At 53.7% G+C, this 22795-nt stretch overlaps 1 protein-coding gene across 1 annotated transcript in view; it reads left to right on the forward strand.

Moving 5' to 3' along the window:
* The first annotated feature begins 4049 nt into the window (after nt 1–4049).
* LOC107186786 (ephrin type-B receptor 1-B) overlaps nt 4050–22795 on the forward strand; it is a 60967-nt gene continuing 42221 nt past the window's right edge. The window contains exon 1 of the mRNA XM_015574723.1: nt 4050–4164. Coding sequence (XP_015430209.1) covers nt 4050–4164 — 115 coding nt within the window. The remainder of the gene's footprint in view (nt 4165–22795) is intronic.

Consider the following 22795-nt stretch of genomic DNA (forward strand, 5'->3'; position numbering starts at 1 on the left):
CTCCCCCTCGCGCCCTCTTTCTCTCTCTTTCTCTCTCTCTTGAGACGCGAAGCTGTTTTCGGCAATTGCTAGCGGGTCTTGTCAAAAAGTTGAAAGAGAGAGGCTGTTGAAAAGAGGCACTACGGATTTCTAGCTCGGTCGAGCCACGGAGGATGAGAAAGTCAAGGAGAAAAGAGTGAAGGACGAGAGAAGAAGGGTGAAAAGAGAACGGTTCTGGGGTGGAGGGGGTGGCGGTTGGGGGCGGAGAGAGGAGGAGGAGGAGGAGGACATCTTAAATTTTTTACGAGACCACTCGTGAGCAATGGCAACGGAAGAAGGCAAGCACCATGGACCTAGGAGGCGCTGCACAGCGACCAACAGCAGCAGCAGCAGCAGCAGCAGCAGCAGCATTTCACTGAAGTCTGCAATTTCGCGGATGCATCTTGGCTGGTCCCTGGCTAGAGCAAGAGAACGCGAGGGAAGGGGAGAGGAAGGTCTTTGCCCGCTTTAGAAGAACTCCTAAAGCGCGCCTGCCACCCCTTTCTCCCTTGGTCCACCTTCCCACTCTACTATATTTTGGTACTCTAGAATTTCGTGCTTCCTTCAGTCCTCTGCCCAGCCTTCCCCCCTTCGTCTTCGAACCCTTCACCTCTCGTACACGAAGCCCTCTATCTCTTCTTTTCCCATCCTTTCCTTTTCTTCCCTTCTCTTCTCTTCTACCTATTTCCCTCTCCCTTGTTCTCTTCTTCCCTTCTCTTCTCCGTTGTTCGTCTCTTTTCGTCGAAGAATGGCGAGACGCCGGCCAGACCCTGCGGCCTACCGGAGCAAAAGAGATCGACCCAAAGGTTTGGTCGAAAGAAGACGGTGAACGTGTCGTCCTCTCTCTCTCTCTCTCTCTCTCTCTCTCTCTCTCTCTCTCTCTCTCTCTTCCACTCTCTCTCTCTCTCTCTCTCTCTCTCCCTCACAACCCTCTGTCTCTATCTCTTTCTCTGTCCCTCACCCTGTCTCTCTTCCACGCGAGCTCTGCCTCGCGATCCTCTATGTGTGCTCGAGGGAGAGAACGAGAGAGAGAGACGGATAAACGCATGGTATTGATCCTAAAACCCCTTGCTCCTCATCCCAACCTACCACCTTGCATCCCTTCCATCGCACCGACGAACCCCAAAGTTGCTTTCGGTCTCTCTCTTCCTCCCTCTTTCTTCTCGCTTTCGGCATTTCCCCCTTTTAGCTTCTCGAGCTAGATGACTGGTTCACCGGCTAACGCGCGAATCTCACCGAGCTTAGATGCATGCCTCGTGTGTGATGCAAGTCGACCTTGAACTTGGAATTAGTATCCGACCACACGTACATATATGTATCCGCGTCGTGCGAGCTTTTGTTTCCCGAACTGTTTGCTTTTTCTCCTCGTCGTTTCTCCAGTCGGACGAATAAATTTCCTCTCAAGAAAATAATCGAAATCCAATACACTCTGTGTATATGCGACTTCGCGAGAAGGGGTGAAAAAGGGGGATTTGATAATCGGTGTGTGTCAGATGTAGACCCGTTGGGACTGGGATGCTTGCATTTAAAGCCGTTGGCTCGAGCGTGAAAGGGTAAAAGCTCGTCGTCGTCTACCGGTAGTCCCACCACTCCCACGAATGATCGATACGCATCGAGTAGTGACGCGCGGAAGCGGAGATCGGCTACAGAGAGCGGAGGGACGAAAGAACCGGTAGACGGCGAAGAGAAGAGACAGTGGCCTCGGTGGTCGGCCCTTTACGACCCTCGAACACGCAGAGAGGAGCCGTCCATCTGCCTTGCACCGCGTCATTTGGCACGCTCCAAGGAATATTCGGAGAAACAATGATCCCTGCCGAGTCATCGGGCTTAACAGTACAGGTGCCAAACGGTCGTCGATCGCCGGTGGTTAACGACCGAAGCGATATCGGACAGGGGGGTGGGGCGTGGGGTGTGGAGGGTTTCGAGCCAATATTCGGTAGTTGATTTTCATGAACCGCGACGCGACGGAAACGTTTGATTGTGCGGCGGAACGGTGAACGGAACGGGGAGGAGGGTTGAACGTGAACGAACGATCGGTCACGTTCACCACAAAAGAAGCTCGTTTCCACTCGATGAATCTCGGTATACGAGGTCGTCCCTGGTCGGTTTGCCCCCCCCCCCTGCTCGACGGGGGTACGAGTTTATTCGAGTTTATTCGCCGCCGTGGACCGCGGCGAGGGGATGATGGTAGACTACTTTCAGCGAGGCCGATGAAAGTAAACCACTCGGCAAAGCCGCGCAAAGGAGGCGTCTTCAAAGTTTCCTGTTCGGCCCTCTCGGCGGCGGTTTAACTTAATCGAAGGCTTGCCTGTCCTCTTCTTCTTAACCTTCGAAACGAAAGTTTCTCGACGATGGATTTTCCCAGCTTTTCCGCGGTCCGAGTGCCTCTCGGCCGTTATGAAATGATATTTATATATTTATCAGCAGCTTGCATTCGTTAACAGCGTGCCGCGCGACCTTGTCTTCCGGCGTAGCAGAATTTTGTTGAAGGATCCTTGTTGGTTCCATTGCCGAAGCTATATTCTCAGATATAAATGAATGACCGCTCGGAAAGTAAGTTCGCTGCGGTTCTTGCGCGGTCTCGCAACTTTCCACTCGTGTATCGTGTCCTGTAAAAAAGCTCGGAAAGTACAGTGGCCATTCGAGTGCACGCTTCATAAATTCCGGAACTTTTGCCGAACCGCGGACCATTTAATGCGTCCAAAGTTGGAAACAAAGGGTCGCGTATAGTGGATGGGAGAGGATGTATTAAACCGCGGTCGTGAGCTGGGTCGAAGTTAAGTCGACGAGGCGTCTCGATCGAGTCTGGACCGCGAGTCAGAGCCAAAAAACGACCTCGCCGTTGTTTCCATTTAGGGATGTCATTAGAGACGCCCCCCACCCTCCACCCCCCCTGTAATCCGGGCGCGAAAGGGGATGGAAATAGAGTCAGTCGTCGCTCTATTCGGGGTTCTGGCACCAGGGGGAAGTGGAGGAATCGGGAGAAACCGGGTGGGAAGGGTCGGAAACGACCGAACTGGGGATGGGGTAGGATATTTCGCGGATTTTAATTAATGCGGTTCATCTTTGTTTCTTTCAGACGAGGCAGCCGGTGGTGGTGGAGTCGCGCGTCGTCTGCGAGGAATCGAGGCGTCGACGGTGGCGCGGGAGGAAGCACGTGCCCGTTGAAAGAGAGAAGAGAGACAGACAGATAGACAGCGGGGAATCGCGACGCAAGAGCGAGGAGAAAATGCGACGAATCTCGCCTCGTCATTAAGAGGAGAAGCAGCAGCAGCAGCAGCAGCAGCAGCACCGCACAACCCTTTGTGGGTGCAAACGAGACGCGACGGGGGAAAAAAATCGAACGCGTTTCTGGCAGGCTGCGTGCATCGTCGGCGCCCGACTGCTTTCGGTTACATGGACGTCGACGCGCGATAGTCGATGCAGCTGTGGGTAGTACCGTCGCCTAAAACCGAAACCCAGAGCCTAATCACGTCCAGAATCGACAACGAACTGTACTCTTTTTCAACGAAACTACCGGCCTAATCGATATTAATGGCATAGGGGCAGCATCAGTCTCCGGTATAGAGGCGAGAGGTTATCGTTTTTTTTTTCTCGAGGGGAAAGAAAGTCGGCGACCGTGAGGACGTCCGTTCCACCCCTCAGGCCTCTATCCACCCTATAGGGAATAGACAATAACGGAGGATAGCTACTATTCAGAAGGGGTAAGAACCGTCGGTGGGCTGCACGGTGCATCCGGAAGGGTTGCACGACCTGGAGCAGGAGCAGGAGGAAGAGGAGGTGGCAGGAGGTGAAGCAGGAGGAGGCGGAGAAGGTGGTGGTAGCGCGTTGAAGCTGGAGGAGTTGGGAAGCGACGACGGTGGTTGCGCGTCGTCGTCGCCGCGTGACGTGCGGAAAGAGCAGACGAACCGTGGAGGAGGCATGAGGAGGAGAGAGTGACGACGCTGCCGGTGCTGCAGCCTCGCACAGATCGTGAGAGGACCGGCGGCCCTGACGGTGGGGCTGCTGCGATAAGAATGGCCCCCTTCAATATGGCGGGCGTAGCAGGCCTTCTAGCCACCTGCGCCGCGGCTGCTGCTTCCGCTGCCCACCTTCTGCCGTTGCTGCTGTTGCTGATCTGCCCGCGAGGGACCCACGCGGAACAAGGTAACCCTTTCTCGAGATCGTCTTCTGTCCTCTTCTTTTCTCTACAGCTTCGTTCAAAAACGTACCGCCGACGCTGCCGTTGCACATCGTGTGGACCTAGTAGGATACTTAATTCTCTCTTGTGTTGTTCGAAATGCGAACCGAAAAGTAAGTAGAGGGGATCGCGTCGAAAGGATAGTCCGATGCATGTATATGTATATGCGTATCGGTGTACGACGGCGGTACGGTGGTTGAATCGTCCTGTATCTATAGGTTGCGCTTCGTTCTATCCGAGGATCATCAACCGAGATGATAGTCGTCCATGGACGACACCTCGGGACACGATATACCCGCGCGATTGCAACTTCCTTCTGTATACTTAGCCAGATGCATCGATTAAGTCGTACGCGTGCAACTAGACGTGTAGGTACGTGTGTATATATGTATACCCTTGCCCTTGTCCGTGTCTCTCGGACGATTCCGGATGGAAAGTCTTGTGCCCGATGGACGCGGGCGGGCGGCAGCGAATCGAGTCGTTTGCCGGCGACGTAATTACTAGCCTCGCCGAGAGAGACTAGTTGTTCCTACGCTTCCGAGATACATTCCCTCGATTTTTCCTGGGCGTCGAGAAGAAGAGAGAGACGAGTTCTCTCGATCGATAGATTTGCTCGACACGACTCGCGATCCTTTGCTCGTAAATAACTTAATTAACGTTAGACACATAGACCCGGAGAAACTGCGGGGTTTACCGTTTATCGAAGAGCTCCGGCGCAATTGCCCGCGTCGTCACGCTTCTAAATTTCGCAGCTCGAGAATCGGCGGCTGTTCGGCGAGCGAAATTGCTTCCGAATCGCGAACCGCCAAATCGAAACCGCGTTTCAGAAACGCGATTATCCTCGCCCGATAACACGCAACCGATCCCCGCGATATTGGCCCGTGTATCGTTGAGCTTAGAGCCCGCCGGGGTCTCCGTGTGTTTATCGTCTCCGCGCGAATCGATATGCATCGATATGCACGCCCGGCACGCTCGGTTCCATCGAAGATGCAGGGAATCATGCTCCTCGGAGGGAACTCTGTCGATGTTGGCCAAGACTACATAGAACCCCCCCTCCGTGAACGTACGCGACTTAATCGGTATTCTCGTAGCCTAGTGCGGCGATATTTGCCGAGAACTCGATCTGTACTCTGTCGAATATTTACTCGTCCCGAGAAAGCTCGCCGTGGAGAGAATTTCTCTTGGCGGTGGTTTAGCTGTCTGACTCGTTCCTGATCGTTTCGAGACAGAGGAAATAGAAGGAATGTAAAATATGTATATATTTCTTAGGTATATATGTATATCTATCGGTGTATCGTACGGAAAGGACGCGACGTACACTGATTTTTTAGCATCGACGATTCAGCAGCTTGTTCGTCGGTCGGGTTGCCTCTGTGATCGCTTTTTAACGATCCGACCGCGTGGACGACGGATGTGTCATGGTCTATAACCGCGGGAGAGATTTATTCGAGCCAGGGAAAGAGAGGGGTTGGGGGGGCTTTAGGGTTTGAGCCGAGTGATGCCTCCGGAGATCGTCTCTCGCCGAGCCGCTACCCGGAACGTTTTCCATATTTATGCCGAAAAAAGAGGCTGGCGCCCCGGGGTTCAGGATGAAGGGGTCCCGGGTCTCTGCACCCCTTCATCCCTCTCTTTCGACCGGTTTGAATAACGATAATTTCGTAATGTGGGCCAATCTTCCGAATTGCGGGATCGTTCGAGGTGTGCCGGTAGTTAGTTGCCGCGGCATTAAAAGGGGATCATTTGGACGCGCGCGCGTTTGGAAAGGAAAGGAGTGTGGAGGAGAAGGTGGGTAGCAGCTAGTAGTAGTATGGGTATATACGGACGCCTTCCCGAAATTGACCGGCAAACTCAGCCAGGGCCTGTTTACTCTACGTGAGCCGATTTCTAGATGACGCGGGAGTCTACTCGGTGCCTTTTCGGATACGCGATGCGCATCCCGGGACGCACGATAGTAGTATACACCGGGAACGGCTAAAACGAGCGGCTGACTCTCGTCCGGCCCCGTAGATCCTCATCACGAACACCCGTTACCGTTTTTGAAAGAAAGGACTCTCCTCTCCTGGCAGGTTTTGTTTCTCGAAACAGGTTCGCGCTTACGATCACTCCTGATATTTTCGGGATTTTTCGTCAGAGCGTTGTCCCATCTCGCCTCCCCCGCTCGGATGCCCTGGCCGGTGAGTAATCTCGCGGCAAGTTCCTGTACCGGTTGTACACTCCCCCGGGAGTTTCCTCTCTGTACGTAACGCGTTTAATGGAACTTCCCAAGGATACGCGTTCCTAGTGGACCGTGTCTGCGCAATGGAGACGGCTAACTTCGTTTCCTTCGACCTGCACGGAAACCCGAGCTTCTCGTTACCCTTGCCTATTGGATATCTCGGCTCATGCCTCACTCTCCTCGACTTCTCCCGTTATATCTCTGAATTTCATTCTTCGACCGGATCCCTGAGAGGTCGACTACTCGTATTACCGTATCCGCTGGTGGACTCGTAAACACCGATCCTCTTCGACGATAAACTCTCCGCGGCTAAGCGAATTTGTCGAGCCAACAGTTTTCTAACCGATCCCCCCTTCGGATCGCGTTCTGCCTCTTACGACGTAGACTTTGAAAATTTAAAACCGACCCAGGGAATACGTACCGGAGAAGAAGAATTCCGCTTCGTGGCCGGAGAGTCGATTCGATGCGCAAAATCAATTTCTGTCGACGGTCTGGATGCGAGCGAACTAGTAGGTGCGGGTGGTGTACGTATGTATTTGGTTCCTTTTCCATCGTAACCAGGGCTGATTCTTCGGAGGGTTCGATCGAACGCAATAACACGCTGCCCGAAACTCGATTACTTTCTGGGGCGGCGAGCAAGCTACTATTTGAACCGCCATGGTTCGTTCGGTACGTGGACTCGCTTAGAGCTCGATTACCCTGCGCTTCCATCCTCGAATCTCTCCTTTCCAAGAATTCCCTTTAACCGTGGACCGTAACGAGACTCCCGAGGAACCCCTAATACAATTTCGAGCGACCAGTGGCTACGTCGGTATGTCGGGAGACGTCGATCAAGCAGACTCAGGGCCAGAAGTCGGGAACCGTGTTTAGGAGTTTTAGCATACCTACGCGCTCGTCCGTCGATTCTTCTATCAATTGTAATTTCTCTCTCTCTTCGTGTCTCGCGACATTGTACCAAGTGACAGATCCGGCGACCTGGTGATACCAGGAAGATCTCGGAATAGAGGAAATCGACGGAAACCGCGTCGTCGCGGTCGGGGGTCCAGCGAACGGTGAGACCGCGAGATATCGGTAAGAGCGGGAGTTGGAGCAAGAGCAACGGCAGGCAGGCAGGCAAGAAGGCATAGTCTCGGGAGCAGGTCGTGCGCAGGGAGACGCAGAGGCAGTTCTCTCTCGAGCAAACTCGATTACCTCCACGAAAAGGCAGAAAGACTCGTTCGGAGCTCTCCGGTCGCCGCGGCTTCGCTCCTTCCATCTTACCACGGATCCCGTCCTTCTCTGGCATTCCCCTCGGCCCCGGTTGGGCGCTTCTCTCTCTTCTTTCGTCCCTGCCGGCTGTATCCTCGTTTCTCTCGCTTATTCTTAGTCTACGGGGCCACGGTGAGTAAGAGACGCGGCAACGCCGCAGGAAAAAAAAAGGGTCCAGGGCCCCGATCGTACGAAGCCTGGCAGCATCCTATCGAGGCTGACAAGGACGGACTGAAACTTGCCCCCTGCCGGTTGAGCGACGAAGAGCTAGCCGGTCGGTCGGCTGGCTGGTCGACCAGCCAGCCAGCAAGAACGCCGGAAAGAGAAAGCAAGACGGAGAGAGCAGCAACAGCAGCCACACGGGCCCTGTCTGGTGCGTGCTGCTTCTGCTGCTGCTGTTGCTGCTGCTGCTGCTGCCGCACGGCTCGCCACTGCGACGTGTTTGCGTGCGCTCCGCTGCTGTCTCTTCTCACGGGAGAACGTCGTCGTACGTGTGCCCGTTCGTGAGTTCGTGTCCTTTTGTACGCGCCTACGGGCGCCCGATGAGACCCAAGCGTGTGCACCAATGGTGAACACGACCGTTCGCTCGCTCGCTTTCCGTTTTCCCGTTCGGTGGATTCCACAAACGCCCAGGTGTGTGCGTGTCCAAAGCTAGCGCGTTTCAGCATGGAAAAGATCGCACGGACGAATGTAGGGTACTCTCTCATTGATCGAGAGAAGAGTACGTGGCTTGCGTTGGAACAAACGAGAAGAACAGAGAGTATCCCCCGAGCAATCCGCGTGTTTCGCCCGATAGAGACTATTCACAAACGTCCGCAGGAATTTTCGAAGCGGTACCAACCTTTCGGTGCCCGAGGTACAGTTACCTTAATCCCAGAACGGATTGATTGTATTTTATAGAGTGATCGACTTTTTCGCCGTTCTGTGACCCAGGCTTTTTCGACGCGTTTCGCAGTTTCAAACTTAGACGAGTCCCCTTCTCCCCCTTACCGCGATATTTCCCATTTCGCGTGTCATCCGTCGGGGTCGATTTAAATTTTTTCGATATGCCTCAGCCGCCGTGATGCAATATTCGTTTCTCGCCTCCTCGGCAAACCGGGTCGTTCCACAAAGGTGCGGTATAACTGGCTCGATTAAAAATCAATATTTCCCCAGCGTGTGGAAACGATCGCCCGATGGCTGGGGCCGACCAGCCGGAACGGACATAACCGCGTGCTTGCTTCGCTTTTAATGCCAATCTTATTCGGTTTCGGGGCAATAGCCGTCAGCTTCCGCCGCAGACGCGCCCCCGCTAGTCGTGCAGTCGACAAAATGGGGGAATAGGTATATTAGTCGTCATCGATGGTCCCTTTGCGCGCGGTTGGATCAGAGTCGTTGTCCCCGCGACAACTCGATTGCATCGGGGACAAATGGGATCCTTTGGGCTCGCTGGGAAACGTCGAAAAGAGAAGCCCAAACGGGGAACACATTTCGGGTTGTCATCGTCGATCCAACGCAACAACGGGATATCCCAATACATATACACCGTATTACTCGACGCTTTATTGTCAGACCAATTGGTTACATAGAAATCTCCGTTCGAATCGCGTGCTACCGGCGATGCCGGTGGCTGCTTCGCACAGTTCCAGTTCGGTTCGAGTTCGAATTTCAAGTTTTCCGTTTCTTCTTCGATGTCCAAGGTCGCGAAACGAAGATGCGTTCGATCGCCGTGATTCTCTCAGGTGAATACTTGTTGTCGTAGGAGGGCTATAGCGAGTCAATAGGCAGACAGTCGGTTAGGCGCGGGGCATGTAACGCGGAGAAAAAGACGCGAGCGCGCGCGTGTACACGATACTGGGCGTGTGCGTAACCCGGCGCAAAACGAGCATCGCGCGAGACGAAACGCGATATGCACGCACCGGGAACACGAGTGAGCATAAATTTTAATCGCCGAGAAAAATCTCGAGCAAGAGAAACGGAGAGAGAGAGAGAGAAAGAGGGTGAGTGAGAGGTGAGGCGGCGTGGCTCCGCGGCACGGACTCGGGCTGGATAAGGAAAGGAGGAGACGGGTATAGAGATATATAGAGAGGTTAGGTATGCCGACGAGTAAAACGCCTCTCGAATAGCGGGGCTCCAAGTACACGAGCCAACGACGAGGATCGAGGAGGAGAGAAGCCCGTATTACGTGTTTCTCGCTTTCTCGAGGGGCTCTACCACCTAACCGCCAGAATTCGCGCGATCTTGCTCGCGGCTAACTTTCCTTGGCCTCTACGCCCCGAATCTGCGATGGTGGATGATCCGCCGTCGATTTTCCCCAACTGAGACGAGATCGATCGTGGATTCACGGTTTCGTACGGTATACATGAAACAACGGGGCCTTGCAACGGCGAACGGTAGAGTTTTTAATATCATTTACCGCGTACACCCACCCTACTCGCGCCACCGCCGTATTCTCCAGGTAGTCGAATTCGCGAGGAATTTAATTTACATAGAAGCCCCAAGGAGGAGAATATTTCACGGGTAACGGACACCTCGATTCGGTGGGAAATAATACGGACGGGGCGAGAAACGTTCCCTGAACGCTGCTCGCGACATACATGTATATGTATATCCCGAGCAGATATCGGTACAACATTTCACGGTGGGGTATTCTTTGCCGGTTCGCACCCCGTTTTCCGTTCCCGTTTCCCGTCCCCTCCGTACCCTTTTTATCCAGTTTTGTCTCTCTCGGCCGCTTTTCTTCGATCCCTTCCGCGCCCGCCCGTAAAGTCTCTCGAGGCGTCGCGACGAGGGCGTGAGCGTCGGCTGGTTACATTTCCTAGCAGACCATTATTTCTCTCTTACACCCACGTCGTGAGCCCCGGTCTCATGGACGTGAACTCACACACGCACACACGCGCGCGCGTGGAGAGGAGACCGGCAGACACGCGGGCGCGCGCGAGCGTTGCCAGACTGCATTTTCTCCCTTTTTACCCTTGCTACTACATTACCTTTCCCGAGCAAGGGAGTTAGGAGGGTGTCTCGCTGCATATTAATGAAAAAATTTGTGACTTCCCTCCGTCATCCGGCAACCGCATCCGCGCGCGAGCGCGACAACCAGAAGGAGAAAGGATCTCTTTCTCTAGCTGCGGCCGTGTCTCTCTATCGGCCTCTGCCTCTCCCACGACTCTTTCGTTCGCAATAAATGAACACACACCGCGACCGTGCGTCTCGTCGTCTCGGTTGCTGCTGTTGCTCGTCTACTCTGAAAGAAAATTCTCAACGAGCAGAAGAACCCGTACAGTATTTGCCTCCCGTGCTCTCCTACGTCTTTCTGTCCTCTTTCTTCGTTTTTCCGTAAGCCGACCCCGATTCTTCGATAACTCTCTTATCGACGAGCGATCGTCGCATCGATCCCCTTTCCGCCGACGAGTCACCGTTCCCCGAATCCAGGGAATTATCGTTTTCGCGATGCTCGCGCTGATAAGATCGGACTACTCTCCCTCTCTTTCGCTCGAGAACGTGTCGCGTCGTTCAACGGTAACGTTCATCGTGCCCCGAAAGGTGCCCCAGGACGGTTCAAGCGGATTCCGAACACGTTGGTGCGACCGTGTTGTCCTTGGGATAACGAGATCCCCTTGTAATTTCGGCATATACGAGGTTACCCGAAAACCGTGCGATGAACGGTTTCGAAGACCGCGAAAAATTCGGATACCGCAGGGACGCTGCGAGAGCGGAGAAACGTAGGGGAAGAGGGAGAGGACACAGATAAGAAAGTAGTGGAAGAAACCGAGAGAGAGAGAGAGAGAGAGAGAGAGAGAGAGAGAGAGAGAGAGAGAGAGAGAGCCAGTGTGTTTCCCGGTATACGTCACAGCCAATAGAATTTTACGAGGCGAGATAACCCAAGGCTGTTTTTCGTCCCATTGTACCCGGAGGCCCCCATTAATAATACAGGTAGTTCGAGGCCGGTGATAATATGGCAGACTGCTGTAGACGAGGAATATAGGCAGGAGACGAGAGAGAGAGAGAGAGAGAGAGAGAGAGAGAGAAAAAGAGAGAGAAGTGGTAAAAGGGACCCCTAAATTTTCCCTTTTCCGAGATAAAGCGTTCCTTTCTTTCGCTTCTTGCCTCTCCTCCTACTCCATCGCCTGTCGTTCCTCTCTTCGTCTCTCTCTTTCGGTCTCTCATCCCGTTTCGTAGCCAGGATAGAGGTCTATTAGCTCTGCTGGTGGCTTTTACGACCAGCCAACTACCGTTACTTTTCCTTTTCGTTCGCGTTCGCATTCGCATCACTCGCGGAGAGCTCGCTGGAATCCTTCGCGAGAGAAGCTTCCTTATTTTTCGAGGTGCCGGCCGACTATAAACAGAACCGTGTGTGTGTGCGCGCGCGCGCGCAGCCTCCGATTAAAAACTTGATGAACGACTGAATCGCGCGCGTGATTGCGGTAACCGCTCCTACCCGGAGTCTAATGATTCCTCGGAACCGTGTACGCCGACAATGCCTCCCCGATACAAAGAACAAACAAACCGTGTGCCGTTACCGTACCGAGCGGGGAAAAATTCGCGAGTTTCCCAGGAAATAAGACATTAGAGTTAGCAGCACGGAAAACCTAATAAGCCTGTACAAGGTACGGAATAAATGGAATGTCCAGATCTGGTACACCCGAAGGTCTGCCGAGCGCCTCCGGAACGAGTTTTGATATCGTGCTCGTGTCGAGCGCAGGTGCACGCGCAGCTCGATGTATTTCTAAGGCGGTATAATGGATCCGCGTTTAGGATGCAGGCGGTTCTACGTTTACGGGTACACAGGACAGAGTTGGGCAGAATTTTATTCGCATAATACGTTGGGAAACGGCCATATCTAAGATCGTCTTCCTGACCTTTAGAAACAGTTAATAATGCTAAATAATCGTCGGACAAGTGTACTCGTTCATGAAAAAATATTATTCCAATAGAAGCATTGAAACTGACACGTTAATCGGTTAGAAATGGCAAGGTCATTTTTTTTTATCTTTTATTCGTTATTCGAGATTGTTTATCCAGATAACGAATTTGCCCATCTCGGATACACGGTGGACAAGTCGCCTGGGAAACGCCTACAATGCAACGTGCGTCACATCGCGAATTTCCACGACATTTCCTATTCAGCTTCTGTCGCGAATTTTTTAACCTTTTCCTGGCTTGCTATTCGACACGAAGTTTTTAAACGGTCCTGTGTACGTGTATGCATATATAAAGCTCGATCGGAAAAAGCAACGTGCTGAAGTGCACACCGGTCGGCGGTAATAGAAGCGAGAATTCATGCATACGTATAATACGCGGTGAACGATAGCATCGTGCGGATTATATTTTTCAATTATGATAATACCCGGGCGAACAGGGCCAACGAGCGATCTCCGCTCCTCCTCCTCCGTCTCCTCCTACTCTTCTTCCTCTACCGCCTCGCAACCCTCTGCGCAGTGATTCGCGAATAGCAAATTGCAAATGTTCGTAATCCTCGTGAGATCGTAACAGCAGTAACGGGGCGCCCTCGACCCTCCGATTCATCTTGTCCGCTCGCGTTCTGTCCGTGTTAATTATTTTTAATTCAACCGTGTCGTCTAGGCCACCGTCGAAAGGAAAGAAAAAAGAAAAGCGATTGAATTAAGGCGGGAGTCGCGCAATTTGGACGAGATATCTAGGGCGCGACGACGTGGTCCCTCCGCGGGATTACGATCGTGACTTTTCTTCCAGGCGCGCGCTCGCGCGCGCGCGTTGGGGTCACACAAATGGAACCCTGAATGGTAACTCGAACGTGAAACGAAAGCGAGATAAGTTATGCGCGCGCGGATGACTCAGGTTTCTCGTTATTTCGGATCGTGTCGTAAAATCTCGAGCTTAACAACACGCGCGGGAATATACCCCGCCCCGTCGTCCGTCGAAATTAAGAGATTCCTACGAACACGGTGCTAGAAGGGGGACCAGGGAGGTAGAGACAAAGCGAGAAAGGAGAAAGCAGACCGAACCCGCAAATATTTCCTTGGAAGGTTTTGCTAATGAACTCTCCGGCTTTCGTCGCCCTCGTCGCGATGATTAACGACGACTCCTCGAAGAAATCGAGAAGCCCTTCTCGCCCCGTCGTCGTCGTCGACGACGAATCGACGTCCTTGAAAGATCGTTCGCCGGAAACTTGGTTCCCAGGTGCTTTAGCGATGATTTCAGGAAATTATTTATCCGACCGTTATATCCCCCCCCCCTCCCCTCTCCGGATACGGTCAGTGAGTCAGAAATTCGGCGAACCTCGGGTACACGGTTAATACCACTCGCGATAAAATAAAGTCGTGGACGATGAGCTGTCCGACCGGCCCCGGTGACGATCACCTCGAGCGGACAAAACGCGCGTTGTCCTCGAGGGATATATGTATACTCGGTGCATACCGAGGTCGTTGATTGCTCCGATTCCTTCGATGTCCTCCGCGGGGGCTGGTACAGAACGGTTTTGAATCTTGTCGGGACCGCGCGGAAGCACGAGAGACAAAAAGGAGAAGAGAAGGATAGTATCCGGAGGGTAGGGGAAAAATAAACGTAATCACTCTGGGCGGTCGTAAAAAGGGGAATAAAGAGTGACCCGCTAATAAAATAATTATAATATTGGAAGGCCAGTAATAGATTCCTGGAACGCATTAACCGGTCGAGATAAATCGCGGTCGCGCGGGGTGCATGGCGTGTATAGTATATCGAACCGAAGAGAGAGAGAGAGAGAGAGAGAAAGCTGGTGTAGAACACACACACACACACACACACACATGTACAAGCTCACGGATTTCTGTGCGCGCGAGTGATATGGTCGTGTTGCGCGTAAGACAGTATTGGTTCTCTTCCCTCGACGTTGCACGTAGCCAGGTAGGCAAGCAACGTGGTTTCTCCAGCAGGACCAAAGATCGAGCACGTTGCAGCCGCGTGTGGCGATCGAGTCGCGCTGCCTGGTAGCGGTGGGAACGTGTCGATGTCTAATATTCTTGGTATGTGAAATTACCGAGCGGCATAAATTGCCGATCGGACAGGTGGCCGACAAATGGACTCGAGAAAACGGGTACACACGCGCGAGCCGCACATACACGGACGCGCGTACACCGGTTGGCAGGAAAACGTCTTTAAGCGGAATCGCAGCCGCGATCCGTGCAAGCCTCGTTCGTTGGTCGAACGATCGCGACCACTCGGAATAGCTTTTTCTCTATCCGCCATCCCGCCTCATTTTATTAATTAACTCGTGCAGCCCGTGTCCCGTATAATCCGTGGAACGATATCGGCGAACCGGTAACGATCCTCGAATACCTAACAGTATCGCCGTTCTGTGCGCTGGTAGAATTACTGATCCGCATAAATTTCCAATAAAGGTTTCGTGCCGCCGGACCGACACGCCGGTCTATCAATTTTCCAGCGATTTCCAGCGAGATCGCTTCGACGAATCGATGTATACCCCGCCGGCTGGATGGGAGGGGGAAAAAAAGCGGTTAAAAAGCGACCGGGGGTATAACGAGGAATTTATAGTCGGTTGACGAGTTGGGAAGACACGGATCGAATACGGCGTGGGGGTGGGGAAAAAATGGGTGAACAGAGAGAGGAGGGAGGGAAGGACGCGACGGAGGCCGGATGATCCGGGCGCTTTTGTCTCGTGAACCGGCGAGTTGATAACGGCCGATCGGTTGTGTTCGGTCCGATTAATTTGATTATTGTGGTCGAACCACGCGCTAATTTCCATGCTAATGCACGGGGATCGATGATGAGGGACCGTGAAAAAACGTTCGAGGAAAGACAAAAGGAACGTAAACAAAACGATCGGTTATTTTCGGGGCGACGAGACGTCGCCTGTCTCGGCGGTCCAGGTAGACGTTGGCAAATTGCTCGAAAAGAGGGGATCGGAAGCCTCTTTTTTTTCGTGCAACGACGACGGGTGTGTCGAGTTTTAGGTGGACGCGCGCTAGTTCCACCGGTTCCCCTTTGAAACGGGCCTGTTTAAGGTAATGAATTTGATTGCCGTTGTTTCGTCGCGGCCGATTCTTTTCCGAGAGTCTCGCGCGCCAGGTGATTTAGATGCTAATGCGGGGAACAGTGACGCGGGCCTCGCGAACGCCCAGAAAAGCGTCGAGGACGACGACGACGACGACGACTACGATGATGTTTTCTAGAGGCGGAGGGTGGCGTGGGATAAATTAAAAGTCAAGCCGAGCATCGTCCCTGGATAGTCGTGTTAAACGCCGCCCAGGCGAATTTACGAGGAGGCGCGCGCGCGCGACTCACGAAACAGTTTTTATTTATTCGACCCAGGGCTGCGGAACGTATAGATCATGGTCCCGTGCACGGAAACAAATAAACGTTTCGATGATTTGGCTTGGATCCAGCCCGATCGCGTCGTTGTTTTGCAGCTACAGCGGCGGAATTTCACCGGGTCACGCGTACACTCGAAAAATCGCGGGCGATCAAACGTAAACGTGTGTAACACAGAGAAGAGAGGATCGTCCAGTAGCCGTGTGCCCGCGAAGTCTATTTCGTAGTCGCTGACTAAACGCTATTCAAGCAGGATACTGTAACATAGTTGGCTTGAAACCGAACACCCCTGCACTCTGTCTCTCCCCCTCTGCATCCTCCGCCGTTCTGCTCGCTTCTACGCTCTCTTTATTCTTTGGCCGGGTGCTTTCGTACTCGCGTTTCGTACTGCTCATCGCGTTGTCTGTCGCTCGTGCGTCTCTGTCGCGTGGAGGAATGGAGATTGAAAGGGAAAAGAGTAGCGGGGACGGGGAGCAGTGGAATAAAGGTGAGGGTGAAGGCAGTTCGACCGAGACGGACGAGGGAAACAAAAGGGAGAGGGAGCTGCACTTGAAAAGCACAATTGAAATTCAAGATCCATATGCAAAGAGCCTCGCGAGAACACCGGCGAGAGATGGAAAGAGGAGAGTAGAGGAGAGGAGAGAGAGACTCGGTGGTTGTTGGGTGGGGGAGAAAGGGGCGAGGGCGACGAAGAAGAGGAAAGGGCCGAGGGAGAAGGAGAGAATGAGGCAAACCAGGTAATCTAACATCTCGTGGACACGCAGTATCCAGACTCTTTTTTTTCCTCCTCTCATTCGCCTGTATCTCTCCTCCGTTCACCCGCGCCGGGCCGCCCCTGCCCACCCTTCCATCGTGCCTCACCGTTGGGACCCATATTGTTTAAATAATTGATTTAACATGTGTACATACATTATGCACAAACATAATAACGCTATGTAAATGGTAATTCCAGCGATGGCTGGTGTGCTGGCCCCATCGTGTGGCGTGGGCCGAGCCCGGCGTTCAGAACCTTCTTCCACCCCCTTCTCCCTCTCTGTTCCGGCTGTTCCCTCAGGCTCCCCGTGCCGCCCAGTTGGACCCAAAGATCGTGCCACGGTGCCCACGGGATCCCGCAGAGAACGGAGACTGGGGTTAAGTTTCCGAGCACCTCATATTTTTTCCTCGTCCATCGGAGCCGCCGTCGCCGTCGCTCCTCCCCTCGCCGCCCATCGTTCTCGCGTTTTCTTCGCTTTCGATCGGACCACGGGGTGATTCGAGCGATTCCTCCCACGGTTCTCTTCCCTTCCTCACACCCCGGCGAAATTCCCAGGAAGTGTGCTTTTTTCCAGCGGGCACTCGAACGACGGGCGATCGAACACAATTATCTCCGATCGATATCCAAGGGATGCTTTCGCGGGTACGAACGGAGAGCAGGACTGGCATTCGAGATGCGAGCCGATAGCCAGGGTATCCCGGGGATCTTTGATCGCGAGCGTAATTAAAATGATCTCGACAGCCGTCATTAGGAGCGAAGAGTCGACGACAACTGGTCGACCAGCAGCGTGGGCCATTGGCACCCGGGCATGTTCGCTGCGCTTACCCTTCCCGCTGCTCCGGTTCGTAGACGAGAGCCGACAACGACGATGATGACAACAATTAAGACCCCAAACCCGGATCTCTATCGGGTCCCCACCGGTTCGCCGCCTCGATATATTCGTCGATGCACGAATTCGGCGGAGTGCACGAAACGATCGGTCGGTCGCGGTCGAAGCGCGGTCCGATAGGTCAACGACACCCTGGCGAACGAGTGGTTCGAGGTGCGATAGGATACGTCGGCGAAGAGGAGAGCGAGAGAACAAGAGAGCCTCTACCCCGGCCAGAAGGAAGAAGAGAAGCGGAAAGAGAAGACCAAACGGCGCGAGGGTACGGGGCGGGGGGTCGCGCGCGCGGGAAGAAAGGAGCGAAAGGGTGGCAAAGAAAGAAAGAAAAGACGAGGTGGGGGCAGACGACGGAAAGAAAGAGAAAGAAACGGCAAGAGCGGGAAGGGGGAGAGATCCTGACAAATTGGAAGGCCGTTAAGCCAAAGGCACGGAGGCGTCGCGCACTCCGTGGCAAAGGGGAAAAGAGCCTTCGACGTTTCGCGAGAGGAGAGCTCGAGGAGAGAGTTGAAGTCGGGGAAAAAGACGAGCGAGCGGCGCCGCGACACACTCGTGTCAGGACGATCCTCGTCTCGGCATTTTTAGAGCCGAAATAAAGTCGAGAAACGTACACCGTTGGATATTCTCTCACTGGCCGCGCACTTCGCGATCGTAGGTGGTCTCCTCTCACCGACCGTCGTTGTTCGTTGTTCTCTTCCCTTTCTTTCCTCCGTACACGTATTCCGTTTCTTCACGCGTTTCGTCTTGCTCCTCGTCGATCTACCGATCAACTCTCGTGCCATCTTCGAGACCAGCACGATCAAACAGTCTTCTGTCTGGAATACAATATAGAAAATGTGGTCCTACGTTGGACCTCGTGCGCACGATCGTTCAATCGAATCAGGGAAATCAGAGGGTGTGTTTTCGTTCGAACATCCGCGTTACCGCTTTAAGAGATTGAATCGTCCCAGGATTTACGCGACGAGGCCAGCAGACGAGTCAGTCAGGGGCCCCCCGATAGAGTTCGAACGGCCTGGAAGCACGCAAACCCGCGAGTATTTCGACGAGTTCGTCTTTACGGACTGGGGAGGGAGAGAGAGATAAGATCCGAATCGGGGACGACGACGGGTTTGCTCGACTTATATGCGAAACGTAAATTTCGCGGCGAGATAAGATCAGCTATAACCTATTTCCGGCGAGTTCGATCCAAGTCCTCCCGGCCTATCGAATGGATTCCCCCCTCAACGGCGAAATCTCGGCCGAAGGATTATTGGGCGCCGATCCACCAGAATTGAACCGCACGAGAGGGAGAATCATTCGACTGATCGTTACGGTTCCCTTGAACATCGAAACACCGAAACACCGTAAATCGTGTGACATTTACAAAAATCACGTCCAGGTAAATCGGCTTTCCGGTTGTGACTCGTTCACGGTGAATGCCATGCAGGAGGACAGAAACGATATTATATCGAGAAGGATCGACTCGATTCTCGAGGCAGAGACTCGCAGGTGTGTGTGCGTGCGCGTTCGCCGTGCAGAAGGCGAAATCGTAATCTTAATCGCCTTCGAGTAGCCGGCTCGTCTCTCGGTTCGGGCAACAGGGCAACAGGTTCCCCCCCACCGCCATTTCGGTCGCGCACAATTCAATCGTGTCGCTCGGGATACAGGTATATATGTATAATATGTATGTATACGCGCGAGAGCTGACCTCTCTTACAAGCGCACGGTAAGAACAGGCTCGTTACGTCACTCATCCATCTCCTTCGGCGACCTCGGCCATTGATTTATCGTCGAACCGAGCATTCTCGTTTCTTTCGGCCCGTTCGACGGTGGTACGCGCGCGCGCGCGCGCGATCGTCTCCGATTAGAGGAGACGTATTGTGCTCGGGGACCGGTATCAAGACGACGATGGAGACTACTGAATCGACGGGCCCCGAGAGAAAGCCAAGTCCTGGGCTCTTGCGCAAGAATAATTGGAAATCGAACTCGGTTTTTTTGTATAGGATAAGCCACCGCCGGAGGACCCGTACCAGCGAGCATCGATCTTGCTCCGCATCCAACGAGATCCACCCGACTCGCTTCTTCTCACGGCGGAACAATTCGGAGATATTGCTCCTGGGCGGGATGATTTTCTACCGGGTGGAGGCCCCAAGACTTTCCGATTTTTGTCTCTCCTCAACCCTCCGCGTGCATATCGATATGCCCTGTTACGCGAGAGCTCCGCTCATTTGAATAATATGAAAAATCGAGGATCGAGGGCGAGGGCTTGTTCGATCGCTCGCTCTTTTCTTCCTGATCCCGGGGCAGGAGAGCCAGGAAGGAAGATAGGTAGACAGATAAATGGAGAAGGGGAACAACTTGCGGGAGATGGACGGATATATGGCGCGCGCGAGAGAGAGAGAGAGAGAGAGAGAGAGAGAGAGCAAGAGGGAGGAACGCACATAGAACTTGGAAGAGAAGAAAGACGGGGATAGAAAGGGATCGGTGGAGTGAGTTAGGGCCGGCAGGCAACGCTATGCATACCGTCACACCCAGCGACACGCTCCAAATTTGAAATTTAAATTTGGTACGTCTCACGGGACCGCGTCGTACACCGGTTACTCACACGTGCTCGTCCGCCCGCTCCTACGTACTCGCCGCGCGAGAGTGCGTGGAACGGAGGAAAGGGATCGTAGGAGCACGAGGGTAAGGAACATCGGGAGAAGAAACATCGGTCGACAGACGGTATCGTCGTCGTCGTTTCTACGACGATACGAGAAGCCGTCGTTCGCTCGGTTTCCGCGTCGCAGCAAACACCCTCGAGAATAGTAATTCGACGCTGACCCGACGACTCCGCGTCCCTTTGCTCGCCGATACCGGTAATCTTCTTCCGTCCTCGGGCCTCAGTGTCAGTCGATGAACCGCCGCGATCTGGCCAGTCGCTCGTTGACACGCCTCGTCGATTTCCTCGCATCTGTACAACGTCCCGGAAAAGTCCTCGCCCTTGATGCCCCGGAAGTTGCGTAATCGCGATTTAGGCCTTATGCACCATATTTCATTCAAGGGAACATAAACCATCCATCGATATGAATCATCTATCGAAGTACCTCCGGAAACAGAAAGGAAACAGTTGGATAACTAATTTTAATTTCTATAAACATAGCAGTATAGATCTGTAGACACATCGTTGGAGAATTAGAAAATCTTGTAAATACTATGACACCGATTGTGAGAACTTTTGGTGTCGCGTTATTTCGCATCCCGCGTGGCTGCCTAGTTGCAAGTGGAAATAAGGCTTTACGATGTCAATTTGTCGCGAAACCAACGATCGACTCTCTGTTTCTCTTCCTTCGATTTCCGACGCGGAGCGTTCGATCGCTCTGCGCCTCGAGAAATTCCTCGAAGCCGAGCCTGCTGCGCGAGGTAACACCCGTCACGTGACACGTGTCGGATCAAATGCCATATCGCATACCTATACCTATGCGTCGCATGCACGATGCTCCGCGGTCACATCTCCGGGACCAACGACGTCTAACACTGCACTTTCTCTTTCCTGGTTGGAACGCGGGACGTCGCGCGAATCATCGTTCTCCCCGATGATGGATCATCGATGCCTGGTAATTATCGGCACCGTTCCCGTCGTGGAAGCAGACCGAATAGCAACCGATCGTTTCCTTCCCGGAAGGATTCCGTTCTCAAGTAAATCCCCTCGACGCTTCGGAATATAACGTGGGGAAGGGGTCAATCTGGAAGCTTTACCATTCCGGAAGTTTATCGAAGCCGAGGTGCCGAGAGAAACTTGGGGGATCTTACTTGGCGAATTCGGCGCGCGTCTCAGCGTCCGCGTTCTTGGATATATATCCGAAGTGCTTCTCGAGGGTGCTCGAATTAGGCAGGCGCGCTGCAAAGCCCATTACACACAATGAGACGACTTAGAGGAGGAACCGGCTCGAGTGGGTTCGGGTCGAGGGTCTATTCGCGAGAATTCACGGATACCTATGCGTCCGTTACGAAACACCCCTCCTTCTGCCCGAAATTCCACCGAACGATACTCTCCACCTCGTGGTATCGTGGCTTGTGCTTATCCACGGATTAGAAAAGCCTACCATGGGCGGTAGGGAGTTGCTGTCTTTGCGTCCGTGGGTCGACGAGAGAGACGAAGCGATCAAAGCAATCAACGGAGAGTAATTTTGTTTCGAAGCGTGTTGCAAACACTCCGGCCGCGTGATGATTACCGGGCGTATTCGGGAAGCTTCACGAGGGAGAGGTGGGACCGTGAAATCCTCTTTTGAAATGGGCGGGAAAGTTGCCGCGCGGAAAATTCGACAGGGCCCGAAAGAAACGGCGGCAAATAGAGAGGCAGGTGGTGGCGGTGGGACAATTATTTTCGCCGGCACCACCACCACCCCAACCCCCGTGTTTCGACGGTGTCTCGATGAGGTCGGATAATCGCGGTACGCGTGAGAGCCCCTGGGATTCTGCGTGGCTCGTCGAAGCGGTCGGTGGTAGTAGACAGGGGTAGTAGTGACGATGGCAAAGAGTCGCGGGGGGACGGGTGACACGAGCGGCGAAGGGCGCGAAGGGCGGACGGGTGGGGGGTCGGAGGACGGATTTTGCAGCGCGCAGTTTTCACCTTTGAGATTCCATCCGGCGGCGGCGGTGGTGGTGGCGGTGGCAGGGGTGGGCTGTGCACCCGCCGCGCCACGTCGGCCGAGGCACTTTGGTCTAGAAATTCAAGGACCCGGAGTCTGGGGAGGGATCGACGACGGCGACGACGACGACAGCGGCTACGACGACGACTACGACGCCACTCGCGCGTCGGGGGCGGCGCGGCTGATAGCTGCGTGGCACTGCTGAACACCGTGCAACGAGGATGCAGCCCTAGTGTAATCGAGAAAAACAGAAAGGGACGAGGGAGGGACACGGTGAGCGAGGTCGTCGCGCGAAACGAAGGAAGACCGATGCGTAGAAAAGCAGAGAGGTCATTGAAGTCGCGAATGAAGAAGAGAGAGAGAGAGAGACAGGGCAAGAGTGAAAGAGGGAAAACCGGTGAAGAGGGTTGGACCGATAGCGCGCGGCACGGTGGTTCTGCTGGTGGTGGTGAACACACCGTGGAAGAAGGACGGACGATAAAGAGGAACAAGGGAGAGAAGAAGGAGAGGGTGCGCACGGATCGAGCGTTAGGGAAGGAGAGGAAACGATAGGTGGAGAGAGATTCCGAAACGGGGTGAAAGCCCGTGGATCGGAGAGAGACGTCGCGCTAGTGCCAGAGGG

The sequence above is a fragment of the Dufourea novaeangliae genome, unplaced genomic scaffold (assembly GCF_001272555.1).
Source record: "Dufourea novaeangliae isolate 0120121106 unplaced genomic scaffold, ASM127255v1 scaffold90, whole genome shotgun sequence".
Lineage (NCBI taxonomy): Eukaryota > Metazoa > Arthropoda > Insecta > Hymenoptera > Halictidae > Dufourea > Dufourea novaeangliae.